Genomic DNA, 22,808 nt, shown 5'->3' on the forward strand with positions numbered 1-22,808 from the left:
TGGTAAAGATTTAATAATAGCAAAAGACATAAGTTATTTTTTTGAAAATGTATTTTGGGTTTCAGAGCAAGAATTTTCTTTCTCTGCTTCACCTAAACATGAAGGTTCAGAATAGTACTTGAAAACACAGTTCATGCTATTAATTGGAAGCATTTCTTTTGTCTGAAGTTGGGACTGAATCTGACTAGCTCCTATCAAGGTTTAAGTTAGAAGCACAAAATCAGAAATGAGGTTTTGAATAGTTGATTTTTCTTGTTGTTGTTACACCTTTTAGATGCCAGATAGAGCTTGCTGTGCTGAATTGAATCAAATTGAACATACTCAGTAAAAAATAATAGCCCCTGGCTTGAGAACTAGACTTTAGTTCATTTGGAAGCCAGAATGATCCTGGCCCAGTTTTAATGCGTGAAAACTCTCCAAACCACCTTGGCTAGAAAGTAGTGTTGTAGAACCAGGCTATAAAACATGAGGGCTGGGGACTCTCCACGGTGGTGGGAATCTGCTGTCATTTCTCAGCAATCAGATCCTTGGTGAATGTGGTGTGCAGACTGTGTGGTCTAGTTCAGGCTGCAACAGCAGCACAAATAGTGGGACCAAGTTCAGGAAACAGGAGGAAACCACAGAGACTTAGCAGAGAGGAAGGGGTTGCTCGGGTAGGCACCATGGCACATTTTAGACACTCAGAGGTCACTGCTCTTTCTCTTCCTCTGCATATCTTCCCCACAAAAAAACGCATGGGGGGTGAGGGGGATAAAGAAGGAAAGCTTTAACTCAGAAAGAAAAAAAATTACATAAAGTGATCATTTTTACTGCCTGGGGAGAGTTCTTAATGTTTATTAGGTGTGCACCTCAGTTTAAACACGTTTGACCAAAACATTTCCCTTGATTCCTCCTCATCTTTTAGTGAGGCTGTATAATGCAAAAGACTATTTACCGTGTCTGATCCATTTGTCTACTGTAATTTTGTAAGAACTGGATGGAAAGGCTCAGGGAACACTTGTACTCCATTCTGTTTTCACACTGTTACTCATTGTCTTCCATTAAAAGCATATCTAAAATCTTCCTTCTCTTTTTAGGTAACAGTATGACTAAATACATTGAGAAGCTAGAAGAGATCAAAAGAAGTGAGTAACTCTATTGATGGTTTGAGATAATGGAACCCTGTAGTTGTTCTATAAGTTGGTTATTAACAACCCAAACCACACTCTACAGCTGACACACATGGAGAGCTATGGGAGTCAGGTGAGCCTGGCAGGTGCCTAGACGGATGTGGGAAACACTGTGTGCCATTCTGGTCAGCTGCTAAGATCGTGGTCTCTGGGTCTGAGTTCTGTCTGACTTAGATCCCGTAGGAGATATTAACGTGGAATGACCTCTAGTTAAATAGTGAGAACCCAAGCTTCTGGTTTCACTGTACGGCAGTCTTATGACCTTTATTCAAAGTACTTAATCTTCCCTATTTTCTTATTTTCTCTATACCTGAGATAGGAGTAATAATATCTCTCTTATTTCATAACATTCTTTTAAGTATAAATTCAACAGTATTCATGAAAGACTTAGAGGTATGAGAAAGAAAGAGCTTATTCTTAGAGTAGTGTTATGTATTATAAATTCATTGCAGTCTGCTTTCTTTTAATTAAAAATCGTATTTCATGCACACCCTTTTTCAAAACTAATCTTCAGCAAAGATATGCTACCAGTCATTGAGTGCATTGCCCTTGCACAAAATCATAATTTTTCAGTCTGTGTCCAAAACAGCTGTAAAATGTACACATCTAGGCCAGCATTCGAGAAGAAGTAGGAACATCTATTTTCTAAGATGGATTTGCTCATAGCTTCAGGAAGAGAACCCAGTGCTAGGGGAGTATTGAGCTAATGGCAGTAAGGAGGTGCTCTGATTGATAGCAGTTCAGGACTTAGCTCTGGTAATATACCTCTTCTGGGAAGAGAATATTACAAATCCAGAATTCACCAGAACTTTTATTTTTACACAGCAGACCTTTTAATTTAAATGATAATGTTTCTGTTCTTGTTGAATTGCTGCAGTATTGAGAAACCCTAGACAATAGATGTGGGCACAGGAGCAGCTTCGTGCCAAATTTGTTATTTGCCACGTTCAGCTATACAAGGACTAATGCTGTAGACATTTGTTTTCTAATATATAATATCAGTGTCCTTTTCTTCTTACATATTTTATAATATATTTATACATTTTATGCTACATATTTAAATGTTATATATATATATATATATATATAAAATGTTACATTTTAAATATATTTTAAATGTATATTAAAATTTTAAACCGTGAAAAAAAAAATCTTGTCTACTCACCTACACTTCATTGTTGTCATCCTTAATTCATCCATGGCAGGCAAATTCAGCTGGCCTGCTTCTGTTTTGGTTTGTAGCCTCTTTCACCTCCTATCCATTGGTAGTTGGGTGTAAGGCTCACCTGTCCACACCAAAATTTGTCCCATAAAAATTGTCCTGTTCCACCCAGATTGCTGAAACCCTGTCTAAAACATTTCTTAAAAGCACAGTGTTGTTTCTTTAATATCTAAACTTTAAATGGAGCTTATCTCCCAAAAGAAATACCTCTGGATTAAAGTCCTTGAAAAGGCTTACTTCACCTTCCCTCTTTAGAAGTTGTGAGCTTCCTTTTAGTAAGACAGGAGGTTCCTCTCACCTTGTTTCACACACTTTGTGCTGATTCCCTGACTAGAATTACTTCAGATTCTGGTTTGGGATTTACATTTTGGGAGATACTTCCTTCTTTTTTCCCATCTTCTGTTGTAGATGTTCTTTTGGGTCAGAAGGGAGGAGAATATTGCCTTGTTTTGTGACACCCTAAACCCATCACTTTTCTCAGATTACCTTAGATGCCATGTCTTTCTGTGAAATCACAAACCTTGTCCTGTTACTTCCTTTGATTTGTCCTCCACTGTGAGCCCAACTTCCCTTTGCTAATAACGTGTTTTAACAGAACCCTGAAAATGCAGAATTCCTTTGTAATCTGAATATTCTTTCAACTCAGCCTGGAGAAAATAGACACTCTATGTCTATTGACTGTTTACAAAGCCCATTCTTGGCTGCTCGTGGTTAGATGACACTAGTTGGACCCAGTGTGAAACATCCTAGATAGTCAGGTCTCTGTCCTTCCAGTAACTCGAGAGAGACAGACTTAGACTCCACTTACTGGAGAAGCAAAACTTGATAACATATCTGAAACTAGGATGATTTGTCTCCATCACAGAGTTTGGGAGAAGCTATAGTAGCAGAAGCTCCATTCTAAAAGCTCAGTTCGCCCTCGCAAGGACAGACTGACAGAGCTTTCCAAGTCATCCTTTTTATAAAATTTAAAGCTTAACTTACTGTAAAACGTCTAGTTTGATCTTTTATCTCTGAGTAATAATGTCAGAAAGTCCTAATGATGGCTGTCCTTCTAAACCAGAACCAGGTATGTAGAGTTCAGGCTCAAATGTGCAGTGGGATTTCTAATGCTTATGAGAGGACAATAGAAATGTCAATCATTAGAAAATAGCAGAGCCTGTTTTTTTGTTTAAGGTGATTTCTATTTAAAGGGGGTTTTAATGTGTACATTTTGTACTTAGAATGTGAAGAATTGGAGAAGTATTTCAGACTATGCAGTGATACCAAAAGATGTCAGTGGATAAGTGCCACAGTGCAAACTACTTGGAAGCTGTTAATTGTTTTCATTGGCTGATTTATTGCCATTTTGATTTATATAAATGACTTTTGGTGAACAAGTTGGTGGCAATTGAGAGGAATACTATAGTTTTTCACTTGCACTTTTTAAAGCTTCTGCTTAGTTTATTTGAATCTGCATCCTGGCGGGTTTTAGACGCTCCTTTGCATCTAAGTGTGTTAACTTGTATCCAGAAGAAGCTATTCTAAGACTTTTCTAGAAGTAATGGTCAGTTTTTAGCCAAATTGCTCTCTTCAAGACATTTTAGAACATAAGAAGCTTTAATTCCGTGTAAAAAGGAGTCTTGATATATTTATAGAAGGCTTGTTTTTAAGGTAGTATTTCCTGACTCCGAGTTGTAAGGTGTTTGGTAAACCAAGCTAACATTATCCTCCAAAGTAGCTGTCCAGTCTGTTCTGGGTTTTTTTTTTGAAAATTCATGGAAATGATTAGTAACACCAGGTAAATAATCTTAAGTGCCTTTAATCCTTTCCTTTGTTGCTAGGAGTCTTGGTTTATGAGACAGTAAAGGCCACAGTAATTATCCAGCTAACCTTCACTAATTCTGAAATAATGAGGCAGTATTTAAAGAGTCATGGGCGCCAATATACAAACCTAGAATAGGAGTGAAGGGTAAGGGTGGGCGGGAGTTCAATGCTGAGAACTCATCAGAATTGGCAGTCACTTCCAGAAAAGTTTAGGGAAGCCAACTTTTAACATGCCTCCATGGGGTAAATAATAGATAAAGTGAGATTGGCTAAATTAAAAAAAAACTGTTTAATATGAAGAATTGTTAATATAAACAAGTGCAGGAGTACCTCCATTTGAGTTGTCGTAGAACTGTAAAGACAGCTGATTAAATATTGATGTTTTAGGTTGATTTTTATTTTGTTTTAATTGTGGTTTTAAAAAAAAACACATAATATTTACCATAACCATTTTTAAGTGTACAGCTCAGTAGTGTTAAGTATATTTACTTTGTTGTACAATAGACCTTCAGAACTGGTTCATATTGCAAAAATTGAATAGGTTGATTTTTATTGAAGTGGAGTTGAAAGAAAACTGATACAAGAGATTGTGAGGACCCAGCACTTGCGCCCAGCACTGTACTCCAGGAAAAAGAAGTGGGGGGTTGTGCTGTGTCTCTAGCATAGTTTGTAACCTCAGGAATAGAACTGTTCTCTTTTCGGGGCAGAGATGGAATAGTGGGGTGTAAATGTCTTACCAGCTCTTGACCTAGGGCAAGTCAGCTTCTCTGGGTCTCTGTCCTCATTTGTAAAATGCAGATGTTTCTTCCCTGCCTGGTTCTGAAAAGGATTTAAAGGGCTTATTAAAATGCATGCCATACACTATGGTCAAAGTAGACATAGCATAGTAAGGAAAATGGTAGATCAATAAAATAAAGGCAAGGGGTAAAATCACTAGACCCCAAAAAGGTAGCTTATAAATTCAACTTTTGGCCAAAGCAAAGGGATAAATGAAGAGATGATACAATATCTGCGAGACTTAATTCTGAGAATATTGTAAGGATCAAATGAGATAATACTTGTAAAAGCATATAAATAACTAGAAAAATATACCATGTTAACTTGATGGCTAGAAAGAATTAATACCTCTAAGAAAGCAAAATAAGCCTGGAAAAATATTTGTCCTATCCTGCTTTTCAGATTATAGATACAAAAAAGATGAGCTTTTCAAGAGACTAAAAGTTACAACTTTTGCCCAGCTGGTAAGTTTAATGATCTTTCATTGGCGTAAAGACTGTCTAATTTGTGCTTTGTGAGTATTTCTAAATTCAACTCTAGGCAAAGTTTGCAGAGGGGTTTCTTCTCATTCTTTATATTTCACCTATGAGGGGACTAACTGTTATGAAACTTTTCTTTTTTCTTTGATAAGAATTTTATAAAGTACATTCTGCTTTTTAATCATCAGATTTGTGGTTTAGGTTTTATTTTACCTTGTCCATTTAATTTGGTATTTAGAATCTAGAATTCTGGATTCTTTATTGTTTGGACATTTTTCCCTGTGGAAACCAAGTGATCTCCTGTCTATGACAAGCTCTTTCTCCAAGTCTTTCTACCATGGGCTATTTTGTTACTTTGGGAAAGTCACTTTCTTTTTCACTTGAATATTACGGACAAAGTGTCTCTCTGGCCCCCAAACAAGGGTTCCAGTGATGTAACTCTGGCTGGATCATGGATCTCATGAGCTAAGTTGTGAAAAGGACTTTAAAAACTAATCAATATATTCATAATTACATTTATTTCTTTATTGCATGAAGAGTTGCTGATACAAATCTGTTATTGTAAGTATTGCATTTTCAAGAAATAGCATGTTATGTTGGGCCTAGACATATATATGAATACAGTTTTAAACTCTTATTTATGTTTCTTGTCCAAAATTATCCTTTTGGTCTTTTAAGTTTATCGTGTAATGTTTTAAACAAGTCTTTTCTTCTGGAATGATCATCTGCGATGTAATTACCACCCCTAAATTAAGGAGACCTGCGATTTAGTCTCTAATTGAGGACATTGACAGTGTCTTAAAACAGGAGATCTTTGATGTTTGATATTTCCTTGTCTTTTGTAAAAGACAAAATTCCCCCTGTTTAAAGACAAACATACACATCTACACATTTCATTCTTATTTCTATCAGGTCATCCAAGTTGCTTCCCTATCTGATCAAACACTGGAAGTCACAGCTGAGGAGATTCAAAGGCTAGAAGGTAATGAGAATTGAGGATGTGAGGAAAATAATGGATTGACCATATGACTGAAGTACTCACCCTGTGTTCACAGGGATGTGGGACTTTGATATATTTATTTGTAATTAGATTGTTACTCTCTGAGAAATGCTATCTGGTGCTTTGTTAATTCTTATTTCTTTTAAAAAGCGATCTGGTTTTCTGGCTGTAGCATTTATACTCTTAAATGTTTTAGATGTGTTTAATATACTAATTATTTATTTCCAACAAATAGTTTTAGTGCCTGCTGTATACATACAGGTTACAGAACTAGGTGCTATGAGACTACAAAGATGAATAAAACGCAGCTCTGCTTCCGCGGAGTTTGTAGCCACGAGTGTGCACGTGCACATAAGTATGTGTGTTGGGTGGGGAAAATGATAAACACAAAATTATTAATTTGGCAGAAATTCATAATGGAGGACTGGAAGGAAACCGTCATTTGTTGAATATATATTGCTCGGTACTTCACATGAGCTTTCTTATTTAATCTTCTCAAAAGCTCTAGAAGGAAGGTATACTTTATGGATGAGAAGCCCAAGCCTCAGAAGTTAAACTACTTGTTCAAGGTGACATAGCCAGTAAGGAATGGACATAGGATACAAATCTGTGTGTTTCTGATAGCAATCAGTGTCCTCTCACTGCCTGTATTGCATCCTTCAGGGGTTCTGCAGTGTGCCTTTCGAGAAATACGGGGTGCCATGAGAGTTCCGTATTTTCTGGTTAAAAAACTGAGGTAGGCTTCCTCCAGGCTTTTGAGTTGGGCCCCCTTTAGGGGTAGAATCTCAACAGGTGCAAGTTAAATGTGAGGCTGTTTCAGGCTCAGGAGCACCCCGAGCAAAGGCACGGAGAAGCAGCAGCTCCAAGCTTGTTTGGGGATTCGCATAATCCTGTCTGGCTGTGGTCTGAGGGCAGAGTAGGTGTAGGGGTAAGAGATAAGGCTAGAAAGATAGGTAGACACCAGATTTCCTTTCGTAAATACCAAGTTGAAAAAGAAAACCTCTTAGGTGTTCTCTCATGAAAAGAATTCACAGAGTTAAGGTCTTTATTTCATCCTGAAGTACTCAGCTGTCATTGTGTGACTGTTTATTGAAGGGGAATGTGTTTTGTTAAGGTTGATGTAGGCCAGGAATTTGACTTTTGATTTCAAGACAAGTTTCTCAGGAAGTCTGAACACCGGGTTTGTACAACTTAACTGTCATTTCCCTGGGCTTGTTTTTGTTAGAGAGGATAAAGAGAATCTGAAAAAGACAGGAATTTATCTTTGACGGATGCCTCTCACATGGCAGAAAAATAAGGGCTCTTTGTAATAGAGATAATTGAGTCTCCTCATACAACACTCCCAATTTTAACCTGGTTATATAAGTACCTGGATTTGGTCCTTTAATTCATTGTTGAGATGGCAACACCATATGGGCACATGCAATTTTCTCTTCTGAGATAAATTTGCACAGCAAAATAGGCTCTTGTAAAGTAGGACACCATAATGTGTGAGTAGTATTAGTGTTTTTCTAGTGCTCTACACAGAATAATAACTCACTCAGGAATGCCTGTAGGACAGATTGTGTGCCTATTGTCTATCTTTGAAGGAATAAAAAAAATCTCCTTTTATAAGTTTATTGTTTTTTCCTGACTTAAAAGTATATTTCTAGAAAATTAGAAAACTGTAAAAAACATATAAAGAAGAAAATTAAAATAATAAACTCTATTAACAGTTTGGTCTATTTTCCCTACCCAAATCCATACTCTTTGTATATATTTTTTTATTATGGTGTTTTCAATTAACGTTTTATCAAGCACACTTCCCTATGTCATTAAATAGACTTCATAAGCTTAATTGTCATATAATGTCTGTCCTTTGGATATGCCATCATTTATTTAATCTCTTACTGTTGGGCACTGATGTTTTTCTAATTTTTCATTTTTATAAAATAATGCTGTAATGTAAGTACATAAATGTTTGTATGGTTCTCATTATTTCCTAAAGATAAATTGCTGCAGATAGTCCAAAGGTGTAAACATTTTAACATACTCAGTGCTGATTTCACATTATTTCCAGAAAGGTTCTACCTGTTTGTATTCTCACCAAGCAAATGAGAGGGGACTCATTTCTCTCCATCCTAGCCGATGCTGAATGATTCTCGGTTTCGTAAATATTTTCCAATTTGATGGATCTGAAATGATATCTAATAGTTTTATTTTGAATTTCTCTGATAGTGTTATTGAGCTTCGCATATATCTGTTGGTCATACATATTTCTTGTTTTGAGGACATTATGTGTCCTTTCCCATTTTTTTCTAATGGAATTACTTATTGATTTATAAAAGCCTTATATAATTATGATATCTTTATCCACTGAAAACCAAGATAGCCTTGAAAATAAATAAGAAAAATCTTTACTTGATAATTTGGAACAATTCCCAAGCAGTATTACTAAGTAAAAATAAAACAATAACAAAATAAACAGCAAACCAAAATGTAAAACAGTCTGAATAGCATTCTCTTGGATATGTAAAAAGGGGAGGAAATAAAATATATGCAAAATATGTAGTTGTTTCATTTCTGGAAGGAGACAGAAATATGTTAAGGGGGTTTCCTTGGGGGAGGAGGCCTGAGGGCCTGCAGGTCTGGAGTGGGAAGAAGACTTCCTGTCCATATTAACAATTTTATCTTGCTTGCATTTTTACCTTGTGCACATGATCCTTCTTCTATTAAAGAACTAATTTCAAAACTCTTAATAAATTAAGGATATTAGCCTTTTCTCATTCATATATATCACAGATATTTTTCCTAATATGTTATTCACCTTTTAATTTTCTGTGTGTTGGTTTTTGACATATATGAGCTTTGCATTTTTTACATGATTAAATCTATTGACCTTTAATGCTGTATTTTATTGCTTTAGATTCATAAAATCCAAAATAAGATATTAACTTATGTTTTCTTCTATCAACTTGGCTGGTTGTTGTGGGGTTTTTTTCTACATCAATCCATCTGTTACATATTTTGGTATATGATGTGAATGGCTTATCTAAATTTGATTTTTTTAGATAGTTGACAGATTATCCCAGCACCATTTATTTAATAGTTCTCCCTTTACTCATTGATTTCTGATGTTACCTTTAACATACATTAGATTTTTATATATATTCTAGGATTTGTTTCTGTGTTCTTTATTATTTTCCATTGTTTTGGTCATAGTTCTGCATTGTTTTGATTATTTACCTTTTTAATATATGTTACTATTTGATAAGGCATCGTCTCCAAATTACATTGCTCTCTCTCTCACTCTGTTTATATACATATATATATATATAAACAGAGTGAGAGAAACATGTATACACATACATGTTTTTTTTCTCGTCTTTAAAATCATTTTAAGCTTGTTTTAAAGCCCACTAGGATTTGTATTAAGGCTAAACACTGAATTTGGAAAAGACTAACATCATTTCACTTTTAGTCACCAAGTAAGGAATATGCAATGTGTGTCATTCTCTTCGTTCAGGTCTTCTTTAATGTCCCTAAGTAAAATTTTTATAAGACCTATAAAGGACTTATAAGTTTTTACAGGTCCTTTGCATTTCTTAATAGGTTTATTTTCTAGGAAAGTATATTTTATATCTGCAGTTGTTACTGTAAATGAAATGTTCTTAGTGTTAATTTCTAATTGGTATATGGGAAAAATATTTTGTTAGCATTTTCTTTAATCTAATCTCTTTATCTTAAAAATAGGTCATTTTTATAATTAACCTTAAAATCTCGATTATTTTTATAATCTAACATATTTATTTCCCTTAGTCTCATAAAGTTCTCTTAAAGTTTCTAGGTATATTACATCACATGCAAATTAAAATTTAAAATCTTCTTTAATATCTAGGTCTCTTATTTCTATTTCTTCTCTCATTGTGCTGGTTAGAACAGCAAATTCTCAAACTTTCTGGTATCAGTCTCCCTCTACACTCAATTTTTGAGGACCTCAAAGAGTTTTGGTTTATGTGAATTATCTCTCTTAATATTTAAGGTATTAAAAATTTAAACTGAGAACTTAAAAAATATTTATTTACTATTTTACTTAAAAATAACAATACTAAACCCACTATAAACATAAATAACATATTTGTATGCAAAATAGCTATATTGCCAAAATAAAAATATATAAGGAGAATGACATTGTTTTACATTTTTTGTAAGTCTTGTTAATGTCTGATTTAATAGAAGACAGCTGATTTCCATACCTTCTGCATTCAGTCTGTTGCAATATGCTCTTTGGATTGAAGTACATGAAGAAAATCTGGCCTCCCACAGATCTGTAATTGAAAAAAGGAAGAATATTTTAATAGCCCTCTCAGATAATTATGGATATTTTTCTTTGATACTACATCAACACCTGGTGACTGGTAGCGTCTTAAAGGTTAGCTGTAGTGTAGAATCTGAAACTCTACTAACAAAGCTTTCATACTCAGTTACAGTAAACCCATTGGTCTTTCTTGCACTCTGAATGAATCTTTTACCCATTTATGATTTTGTAACATCGCTCATTGGTCATTTGGAAAATATTGCTTCACTGAGTTATGAAGATCTTCCAAATGTTGACAAACTTCATTACACAATATCAAAAAAGTCACATTTATTAACCTCAACACCTGTCTTATCAGAAAAGTCATTATTAAGACAGGGAATCAGTCAAGCTTTTGATGGCAGTTTCCAAAATTCAGATTTTTGTTCAAGATTTAATCATTGCAACAAATACTATTTCATCAGTTGTTTTCCTTGAAATGAGAAGTTCTCTTGTATGATTTTTGAGAGTGTATCTGCGATATGCACAAATCTAAATAACCATAGTTTTCCTGTCAGTTTTTCTTCCAAGTGAAAATGATGTTCAAGGCAAAAGCAGCCTACTCACACTCATACTTTTCCTTGAGACACTGGTATGTAGCAAACATGCTGTATGTGGATTCTCCATTTCATCACACAGAGTCTTAAAAATGATGTGTACTTAAGGGTGAGATTTAATAAAATTATTATTACTACTTCAGTCAGGGACTTTTAAAAATATGATTGCCATATTTACTAACTGTGAGTGGGTGTGTATTGATGAAAAATGCAATAATTACTAATAAAACTCAGTACCTCTGCCCTGATTCTTGCCAACCGTTTCATCCACCATTTCTTTTGCACAGTAAGTGCAAATATCAACACGGTAAAAAAGACAAATAACATCTTAATATTATTATGAAAATAATTCTCATCTTGCAAATCCCCTGAAAGGGTCTTGGGGACTCCTGAGGTCCACAGACTACATTTTGAGAGTCTATATATGTTAGAACTTAAAGAATAATTTAATAACGGTGATATGATTTCCTTTTTTTCCCACCTAATTTCAATGGAACTGCCTAACAAGTAAATACAGATTCTGAAATTAAATTTACTTACTTATTCATTTGCAAATTTTAGACAATGGTTCTGCAACTTCAGACCCTGATGCTGAAATCACTGCCAGGACCAACGGGAAAGGGAGCCCCGGGGAGCAATCGCCAAGCCCCGTCCAGTTCATAAACAGTGCGGGAGCCGGGGACTCCAGCCGCTCAACTCTTCAGAGGTGCTCTCATCAGATTCGTGTTTTCACTGCACTTTACCTTCATTAATCTAGATACCAATGTCAGTGATTTAATTACCTTAGAAACAGATTGGCAATAGTGAGGTCCCACATTTTCAGCCAAGCCCTTCTATTTTCTCTTTATATAAATGCCACCTCCTGAGTCTGTTCACAGCATTCTTAGTTAATGTAAGGATATATTTGATAGGAGAGCATTAATTTTCACTCCTCAACCCCATTCTTCTCAGCCTTCCTATATGCAAGTTTGCTATTAGGACTTAGCTTTACAACCACTATCTTTTGACTCAGGGAGTTTGATTCCCCCCTCTCCTTTTCTGTCTGCTGCAGCTTATAATTACCCTGTCTAGAATCAGAAGAAAAATAGAGTGCCACACGTAGTGCTCTGATATTAAATAGGCGCAAAGGAGAGTGAAAGCAGCCTTGGTGTCAGTTCTCCAACTGCACATGGCAGTTACATGATGCAACAATTTCTCACAGTATTCATTGTTGATTATAAGACAGGGCTGATTTTCTGCACATATCCATCCCTTCTACTAGAGAAGCCAGTTCTAATAGAGAAAGAATTGCTATCATTAATACCAATATTATTATTTTTATAACCTTCTGTGCAAGGACTCTAAAATTGCATTGAAAACAAGCCACACCAACAAGGCTTCCATTGAAGATTCAGTTTTGTGAGAAATAGTTTCTTCTTCTTTGGTTCAACAAAATATGCACTATATGACATATAGTTGTGTTTATTGGATTTAAAGGCAGAATTTGACTTGCTGTGATGGGAGAGGAACTATTGCTACAGACTGATCTGTGGTTTGGCATATGTGTCTTCCTGTTTGCCTAGGAAAGTGATCATCATCTTATTCCAATGCAGATATTTCACTACTTACCGTTTTGTTCATAATACCTATTCTTCTTTTTTCTCTGATTCGTGTTTTTGCCACATTTTGCCTATATTAATATGGTGAGCAATTTTAGTGATTTTATGACCTCAGAAACAGAACTGTCAGTGGTAAACTTCCTCATTTTAATCCTAGTTTTTATGAATGCCACCAAATCAAAAGTCTCTTCAGCATCAGTGCTGTAACCTATAAAATGGAAGTGAGTACAGATAAACTATTGAAAACATTAATGTTCAAAATCCATATTGGATAGGTCACTGTATAAGTATATGAAATATATTAAAACACCACTGTTACTTTATATTACATATATAGAAATGCCTCCATTTTTCCTGTCCCATGAAGTTTATTCTTTCCTCTTTTGCTCTGCTTTCCTACACTCATCAGAAATCCATTGGATTAACTGTCCGCCTCTTTCTTTCTCTGAACTCCCTTGTTGCTGGAGGCAGCATGCGCCTTACAGTTTCTACCCCCTCAGCCATGCTAATGACCTAACATACATTCGCTGAAGGTAAGTATGTACAGTGGGTCCCCTCCTTGGGGTCCATTGTGATCAAATAGGAATCCATCCGTAGGATCTTGTATTCAGAGGCAGAACTGAGACCCCATATCCATTTTCCTTTGTCTCTGAAGTATCTTTTGAAAAGACAGTGAGCACTCTCTCACTGTTCTGAAGAGGCACATTTGACCTTTAAGCCACCAATCCCTGACCAGTGTCTGCTGACCTCCTTTTTCACTTGCAGTGTCATCAGTGGTGTTGGGGAACTGGATCTAGACAAAGGGCTTGTGAAGAAAGCAGAGCCCAACACCAAAGACAAGCCTTATCCCGACTGCCCCTTCCTGCTGCTAGATGTGCGAGATAGAGATTCTTACCAGCAGTGCCACATTGTTGGAGGTAAGAGAGAGAAGGCTTTATAGTGTCTCCTGCCAAGAACAGAGCCCATTTTTGAGTCCAGGCAGGCTTGCACCACATCCCATGGTCAGCAGTTAAGGAAACCGGAGCCGGGTACATTCTGGGAACCTGTAAGTTGGCTCTACTATATGCTCTGAGAGGCTGATGACATTCTCAGAGAGCTTAGGGGCCCAGTGCTCAACGTCAGAAATAGTGAAGTGAAGCTTCGTATTTTGTTCCATGTCCTGTTTCTTTTCTTTCACAAAAGTATTTAGGTTTATAGCTAGTTGATTTTGAAAATACGTTTATTTTAACTCTTAGACTTTAAAACAACTGTGAATTGGAGCCAAGTTGTACTGAGAGCTGCAGACTTCCTAAGCTTTTTCTTCTCTTTGCAGCTTACAGTTACCCAATTGCAACTCTGTCTAGAACAATGAACCCTTATTCAAATGATATTCTTGAATATGTATCCTTTGTTGCATTTTTAAGGAGTTGGGTGGTATAAGGATTATAAGAATCAAACATATCATGCTCCTGGTAAGAAAACTCGTTGAAGGACCTTCGATATTAATTAGCTTATTTAGCATATTGTAGAATTTGGATCCTTAGCTGTTGCTGTGAATACTTCCAAGCAATCCTACAGTGGGCCAAAAAACATTAGGTTAAAGGTTACGATCCATTGAGAGTTAGTCCTAAGACTTTTTCCCCAGAAACCTTCCCAAGTAAAACATAAGGAGTAAGTTTTTTTCCTTCTATTTAAATTTTTTTCTTCTTAACATTTAATTTTCGTGCTCATAAAAATCATACAAGTAGAAAATAATTTAAATACTGAAAAATATAAAAAATAAAATTGAATCTCCAAATAATTACACAATTGAACAAACTCTTACTATGTTTTTGTGTGTTTATTCCAGACTATCTTCTGTATGTTCTCTTTAACAAAGTAGAAACCATACTGTACACATAATTTAGTGTCTTGCTTCCCTACACTTCATATTACGAGGTACTTCCCCACACTAACACAAGCTCTTTGTATACCCTATTTGTGATGCCGTGTAATATCGCATCTTCAGATTTACTGTAATTTTCTTAAACCATTCCTCTCTATTGGTCTTTTAGGTGGTTCCCATTTTTTTACTATTATAAATAAGGTTGCAGTGGACACACTGGGTGTAAAAGTTTTTCTGTTTCCTCATCTGTAAAATGGAGGTGGTGATACTGACTCTGCAGAGTCATCTAGATAAAAGAGCCAAAGATGTAGTGTGTGTAACTAGTGCCGTCTTGGACATGGTAATACTAGTTTATAAAAGAAAAGGATACCATCTTGTGTGGTTTCCACGACAGGAAAGAAATCCAGTACCCTCTAAAGAGGGGTCGTCTGATACTCCCTGAACTCGGAGAGGTGAACCTTGGTGGCTCTTGTTGCCCTGGGGTTTCTGTGTAGTCTAGGAGCATTAGCTTGGTGTGGTCAAACCTTAACTCACCCAACTCAGAAAAACGCCCACGGCAAGATCATCATTCTATACGACGATGACGAGAGGCTGGCCAGCCAGGCAGCCACCACCATGTGTGAGCGGGGATTTGAAAACCTCTTCATGCTTTCCGGAGGTGAGGGGGCTGATGCTGCTTAGGACTTGAGAGACAGATACTGGGGCTCACAGTCCTTCAGCTCCAGCCCTATCGCCTTTTTCCTCCCAGTGCTTAGAATTTAATGTTCTGGGAAGAGAGAAAACCATGCTGGCTGAAAGGAATCAGGAGTATGTGAAAATTCTGTCTGCTCCCTCAGTACATGTTTTTAATTCCTGAAATAATGATGTTGATGTATGGCCCTGTAAGAAAGCCTTAATGCTGAAGACTTGAGCTAAAGGATTTCTGGTGGAATTCTCAGAATCCCACATAACAACTGACAGACATCTTCTGGTATAATTTACTTAATGGTGAAGCAGTTAAGAAAGATTTCCCGTCCTCGTATTGGCCTCGACTTGGAGACCAAAGATGAGACATGCAGGCTCCCTTCCAGGTTTGCCTTGGCCTCGCCAGGCTAATAGTGCTTTTTCTGATGATCTTCCACACCTAGGTCTAAAAGTCTTAGCTCAGAAATTCCCAGAAGGACTGATTACGGGTTCCCTGCCAGCATCTTGCCAGCAGGCCCTTCCTCCTGGTTCTGCTCGGAAACGATTCAGCCCCAAAGTGCCACCCCTACCAGCTGAGAATAAGTGGAGATTTACCCCAGAAGACCTAAAGAAGATAGAATATTACCTGGAAGAGGACCAGGGTCCTGCAGACAATCCTAGTAAGATATTTTGACCTTTAGAAATAATGTTTTTTGTAGAACTTGAGATTTGCAGCTTAGAACATCAACCCCATCATATGAAAAGCTTGATCTCTTGTATTCAGATTTTTAAAATATTTGTGGGGGGAGGGGAAAGTGCAGGTACTGTTTGTGATGAGGGGAGTGGAGGTGACCCCAGATTATGGCAAGAATTAGGCATTGCACACAGACATAGAAGAGAAGGTATCAGTCAGAGAGAGTGTGTATCTCAGGCAGAGTTGAGGGGCTAAGATTAGATTCCTTCTTGAAAAGTTTGTTTCCTTCCACTGCTTCTGGGCATGTTTAAACTCCTTCCAGCCTTTCCTTAAGCACGCTGCGTTCTCTTTTTCCTCTAATCATTCCTGCACCCTTCTTTACAAAGAAGGAATGAAGGACAAGGTTGGTTGGGATAATGGAGAGGAAGGAAAGAAAAGCTATCCGGGTTTCCTTTCATCCTGGTCCCTTCCCCATCTTCTAGTTAGTCTCAAAGAAGAAGAGTGGGTTTTAGTCTAAAGTTGATGCTGAATAGGACTCCATTAGCTTAAACATGGTTGTAGCATAAGACTTCATTACTTTCAAAGTGTACTTGGCAGATTGTCCCTGGAATCATTCTTGCAGCTCTGCTCCCTGCTTTTTTTGCTCCCTTCAGGCCGGCTGAGCCAACCTCATGCTTCTGGAAGAGACTCCAAGGTACCAGGCACCCGCAGCGGTCAGAACCTACCCACCGGAGGCCCTGCCGGCCACCCGAACCCCCGCTCCCTGGGCAGTGGCCACATGCAAGGCAAACCATGGAAGTAAAGACTATCTTAGTCAAATAAATGTTTCCTCTCCTTTCAGAACTCCTGAGCAGTCCCCAGGTTGGTCATTTTCAGAAACTGCTGCAGAGAAAAGACCACGACATGGGTGATAGGCTCCCTTTCCTCTTCCCGTTTCCAGCTCCTCTCCCACATCCGGCTCGGGAAGGATTTTTACGGAAAGCAGAGGCATGGCAGTCTCTAGTGTCCTCCCGATTGTTTACAGAGTATTTAGGTCTCTGAAACTGAATAGGAAAAAAAAATCTAATTATTTTAGGCTTTCTTTTTTTAAAATAAGGTCCAGCTTGTTTTGGTCTGTGTCCTGCGTTGTTTTGTAAATACTTCAGGCACATCTTGTGTGTCCTTCCCAGCCAGTTCTTTTTCACTCAGTGTTCTTGGTTTCATGGAGGTTCTCCAGGTCGGCTTTGTAGAGGTGTCCGCGGGGGTGCAGATGATTCCTAGCCCCCAGGCTCCCACCAAGTGTGGACCCATTGGCTGAGGAGCTCTTTTCCCAGCACCCGCTGCAGGCTCTGTCTTGAATTTGGAGGCTGGTGCCTGTGAGCATTGCTCAGTTTTAAGATGTAATAGCAGCTCTCACACTCCTCCTTAGATGTTTTCCTGGAGCCAGCGCAGGTGGTGATGTGTGCTCAGCTGCCTTCACAGGAAAGCCCTGTCCACTGTACAAGGCTGGATGGAGAGCCGTTGAAGCCCCCGGCCCATCCCTCATTTGTGGCTGGTTTATTAGTTGTAAATTTCCATTACACAGCTCAGGCCCATCCATCTTAGATGGGTAGAAATTATGGCCACTTGAAAACATCAGCTTTGGTTGGGCACACAAGGTGAAGACAACTCCACAGTCCATTGTCAGAGCTGACAACCCCTTAAACCCTTGCTTTAAAATACAGTATTAGTCTAATTGAGTAATTAGTGCAATTTCCTGCTTACTTTTCATTCTCGTGACTGAGCTGTGATTAGGAGGTTGTGATTATAGATTCTTGTTTGGGCCAGAATTTTGAATCAGCATTAATTGAATTGCTAGATGACTGACATTCATTCCATTTAATTGGGGGAACAAAAGACCTCAGGTAAGGATGAGGAACTCTGAAATCATCAGAAAAAGGAAAAAGAGCCTTGTTAATTTTTATGGTCTGTGATCTGTAGCTGTGATAAGGGACTAAGGAATAAATTGTGCTCTTTGTCATGGCAACCAGCTTCTGAAAAGCCAACTGAAAATTGCCTGTCCTTAGGTGGTTATTGCTGCTGGGTAAGATTTGTCTTAACGGGACTATTTTCTCGCCACCAAAAAAAAAAAAAAAGTGTCACAGTATTTCCAGCAAGAGGGGCTGTGTTTGTAGGAGAAATAAAGGTAATAAATATCTTATAGAGACATATGGAAAAATAACTTTGAGATTCAGCCCAGTTCTGCTTTAGTGTGTTTATTCTTCTCTACTTGATTTCCAAAGTGCAACATTTTCCAATGCTTTAGAAATCAAACAAACCAGGGACATTGTTCAGATGTCAAGCCGTGCCCAATTTTCCACAAGATTCAAGAATCTTGTATAAAATTCAGCCAATGTACACATAGCTTTAATGAGGAGCCTGTCATGTTTCCCCATAAATTTATTGCCTGAGAATGAAGTTCAGCCTTTTGCTAATGCCAAAATGCTCTGGCTTTTTATTTTCTTTACAGCATAGATTTTTTTAAATGCAAATTTTTCCACACTCAACTTTCCCCTAGCATGGACAAGATTTTCAGCCATTTTGGACACATATACATTTTTAAGAAAAAAAAATTTTTTTGTCTCTGTGACAAAGTTCTGGTTATGCTATTTTCACGTTGACTAGTCAGGAATTTAAACCTCCCCCACTCGATTCTGTTCTGAAAGTAAGTGGTAGCCCCCTTTGTTTCTATTCTGCATTCCCATCACCTCACAACACTAGAGTGTTAGAAACTGCTGTGTATACGTGCAAAGCCAGTATAGCCGAACCTATTAGAATCACTGTGCATTTAGTTGAGAGATCTGGCAGGTTGACTGTATTTATGTTTCTCCATAGTGCTTTGCCTGTTGGTAAGGATTTTAAATAACGACCCCTCAAAGACGTGTTCTGATTCTGCATTTTTTGTGTTAAAAACACTCAGTTAAAAATAGTTTTTTTACATATTCAAGGCATCGCTTTGAATGTTCTACTTTACTAGGTTCTTCATTAGATTAACTACATGTATTATTTAAGTGATCAGTGATACTTTGTGCAGTTATGAATGTTGAAGATTAAAGTACATACTTATTAATTTGTTGTTTGCTATTAATGTGCCGAGCTCTGCCAACTTCTCTCTTCCTCTCTGTTGAGATGATTTTGGGGAGCCACGTGAGACAGGGGTGATTTGAAAGAGTATTCCTTTTTGCTGCATCTCCCAGAAACACGTTTTCTTTGTATAAATGAATCAGAAAATCATTCCACTTAAGGCAAGGGGACCTTGGCTCTCTAGTCAGAAGGCCCGCATTTCTCCTCATGCCCAGGCAGGGACTGGCTGCCCCCTTAAATGCATTACAGTGGGGCTTTCTAGTCAGTGTTGCAGGGGTTGATGAGCTGCCCCTGCCTGGGAACTTAGGACCTCCTGGATGGAAAGTGCTTTGTCAGCGTACAACTACTGCTCCATCTGAGCGACAGTGACGGCCAAAGTCTAAATAATACGTTCAGTGCTTTAAAGGGGCATGTACTTAAGAAAGAAGGAGAGAAGCATGGAAGCAAGAAATGGGGAAGGAGGGAGAGGGGAAGGGGAAAGCAACAGTACTCATTCCAGAATAGAAAGAACATCTCGGGCTATAATAATGTCAGGTTTAATCTGTTGAAAGGCATAGGTGATTCAAATGGCCTAAAAGTAATTTTATTTTCTACCTTGAGTAGAAAACCAGAACTAGCACAATCATATTGGACTTGGGGTGTAAATCAGAATTAAAAGAGAACAAATAAAGTTTATTAGTTGCTGAAGGATTTTTCCTGTGGTGCTGTTGAGATTATACAAAAATTCATAAGACTCTGGGCTACTCACCAAGAACACAGAACAAAACAAAACCCTCTTTTCTCTAATTCCCTTGTGGAATATAAGTGAAATTAGAGTCCTAGGCTAGCAAGAAATATGTAGGTAATTTTTCTTCTGTTGGTTTTGGTTTCTGTCATGTTATATATTGGTTATAGATTCTGTCTTTTATGTTACCTGACTTTTTTAAGGGGGATAATTAATTTCTGTCCGCCTGGATTTAAATCCATGACACTCCCTTCCTGCTCTACTCTGAAGATAACCATTAAGAACCTTTCTCCTGTTCCAAACTATTCCCAGTGTCTTTAACTTGTGTTTGTTTTTTTCACAATTCCTTCAAAGCTGTAACTCCCATAATACTTCCTTTTCTTTTTTTTTAAGAAACATCAGGAATGTGGATTTTAATTCATCAGTTTAATTATGTGAGCATGATGATATGCTTATTTGCAGTTCAATTAATTTTTTGATTAAAATATATTTTTCCTATAAAAACAATATATAACACATGCTGTGCTTCCAAAGTGATCCGAATACATTTGGGTAGTAATACTTTCCTAAAATTGCTGTAATTATTGAAATTGCTGTTGCCACATCCTCAGATTGGTACATAGGTCAGTTATAGCATAAAATATGTAATGGTGGCAATTTGTCAGCATTGAATTCTGACAGAACAGGATTCAGTGAATGTTATGTGTTTACAAAACCATACTCCCTCCCCAACCCCCATCCCCTTATGGTCTCACTCTCTGATGCTGATCCTCTTTGTTCCGAATGCAGAAGCAAATTCTCTTCACCTGCATATCCTGAGGCACCTGCTGAAATGTGTGGAAAACAGAGGTCACTTACTAAACACTACTGACTGATGGACTACATTTTTTTAATTATTTAAAATATTTTGACTTAAAGCTTCAGAGGGTAAAAATCACCAACTGCATGGCAGTGGCCCTTAGTAAGGGTATGAATAAATAAACTGAACCTGTCAAGACTGAAGTCTGGGATGTGAAGCCCTTTGTGGCGGCTACTCAGCGCTGGTTTGCCATTCTGGAGACCTGGAAAGCTCGTATCTCTTGTCCCCTTGTATGTCCTACTTTTGTAGGAGGGGCATTCATAACCCTGAGATTTTAAGATCACCCACTGCAGGAGATCCCCGGAGAACTGTTAAGGGTGTTGTTATTACCCTGGCTGTCTGCAGTCAGCCTTTTTCACGGTCCCCTCAGGCTCAAAATAGCCTTCAGAATCCATCAGCGACAGGCTGCACACCATCCCCATCTGAAAAAGGGTTATTTTTTCTCTTTTGTTGCAAATCTTGAAGATTTCCAGGTAATAGTACTAGCAATCATTTATGGAGAGCTTTCTACGTGTTAGGCAGTATTCCTAGATTCTTCATATTTTGACGTGTTTGATTCTCACAACATCCCTACAAGGTAGATACCCCCATTTTCAGGTGAGGAGACTGAGAGTCGAGTGGAAATTAAGCAACTCGTCCTGAGTTGGTTGAGAAGCCACTCTGCTCTGTGCTTTCCACTCTAGGTGGGCACAGCCACACTCTCCCTGGTCATGCCTCCAGCTCAGCAATGAAAATGTAACTTTCTCTTGGCTGTTGGCTTCTCCTCCCGCCTCTTCACCTGAGATTCCACTGAAAGCTTTGCTGCTCTGCCTGCACGACAAGTGATGGGCATCAGGGACTAAAACATCCGCTCCTGGGAACATGCGTTTCCACATTCCACTGTCTGTGTCTGGTCACCTATCTTGAAGACAGATGCTCCAGGGTTTCTGAGATCCATTTTTTATTAATGAATACCTAATGAGGTATCACTTAAGGAATGAGAGTTACAAACTTTTCATTAGGTTGTAAGGCGAAAAAGTAGGCTGTTTTCCTGATTGAACTATTCATTCAATAAAACCCTACTGACATGATTTGTGTCTGATCTTCTCTTTCCTTTGTGATGATGTTTCTGAGTTAGGCTGAAACATAAATGTGTGAACTGGCTCATGGCCACAGACCTGGGCTTCACTGGAGGAAGTGGTGGCGAATCTCTGTGCCTCAGTCCATATTAGCAGAGCTCTTCTTCCACTGCACTCTTCTAAAACTATGGCTGAACACGCCCCTGTGGTTAAGCAGAAGACTTTTAATTTTCTTCTTTTAGTTTGGCAGTAAACATTTGGCAGTCTCCATCCCTGGGGTCGTTAGATGTTGCTCACAATTCTGAGTTGCCAAATTAATGCAGATCCTGAAAGCTTTGGGGGAGAATTCATTACCCTTTGACAGTTTTTCAGATCTGGCGGGTGCTCTGTGCTTCTTTCTCCCTTCACCTGGCCAATTTGAATGTTATGGTTGGTCATGTCAGTTTCCTGTAAGGAGCATCTGGGTCTTAGTGTGTTCACAAAATGATGTTTCTGACCTTAGAGTCCTTAGAGCAAGACTCCGTCTGCATCTTCGAATCCACCTAGTCTCACTTGCCTTTGCAAAACAATTGCTGAGATGATGAATAGCCCTGCAGTGGATGAGGGACCAGTGAGGTCATATCTGGATTGTATTCAATGACATTTCAATTTTAACTTTAGGCCAAAGCCAGAAAGCTCAACATGCATATCTTAGATATTCAAGAGCCCACCCGGAGGATTCTCACGGACCACCAGTGGCTCACAGGCCACACTGAGAGCCACATATAATGGTCTAAGAACAAAGTAAAATGAGTTAATTTAAAACCAAAGATTTTTGAAAAGCCCTGATGAATAGGCATTAGCACAAGCAGTTCCCCAGATTGCTGCGGGAACTGAAGGTGAGAGAAAGGGCTCTTAGGA

The 22,808-nt window shown here is 38.0% G+C and overlaps 1 protein-coding gene across 4 annotated transcripts in view; it reads left to right on the plus strand.

Moving 5' to 3' along the window:
* CEP41 (centrosomal protein 41) overlaps window positions 1–21,920 on the plus strand; it is a 46,820-nt gene extending 24,900 nt beyond the window's left edge. For all 4 annotated transcript variants that reach the window (XM_074367060.1, XM_010947530.3, XM_074367061.1 and 1 more), the window contains 9 exons: window positions 1,077–1,124; window positions 5,377–5,438; window positions 6,366–6,435; window positions 11,908–12,052; window positions 13,710–13,861; window positions 14,257–14,324; window positions 15,352–15,466; window positions 15,936–16,151; window positions 16,819–21,920. In XM_074367060.1, coding sequence (XP_074223161.1) covers window positions 1,077–1,124; window positions 5,377–5,438; window positions 6,366–6,435; window positions 11,908–12,052; window positions 13,710–13,861; window positions 14,257–14,324; window positions 15,352–15,466; window positions 15,936–16,151; window positions 16,819–16,967 — 1,025 coding nt within the window. In that variant the 3' untranslated portion in view covers window positions 16,968–21,920. The remainder of the gene's footprint in view (window positions 1–1,076; window positions 1,125–5,376; window positions 5,439–6,365; window positions 6,436–11,907; window positions 12,053–13,709; window positions 13,862–14,256; window positions 14,325–15,351; window positions 15,467–15,935; window positions 16,152–16,818) is intronic.
* Window positions 21,921–22,808: the final 888 nt, after the last annotated feature.

This window comes from Camelus bactrianus, chromosome 7 (assembly GCF_048773025.1).
Source record: "Camelus bactrianus isolate YW-2024 breed Bactrian camel chromosome 7, ASM4877302v1, whole genome shotgun sequence".
Lineage (NCBI taxonomy): Eukaryota > Metazoa > Chordata > Mammalia > Artiodactyla > Camelidae > Camelus > Camelus bactrianus.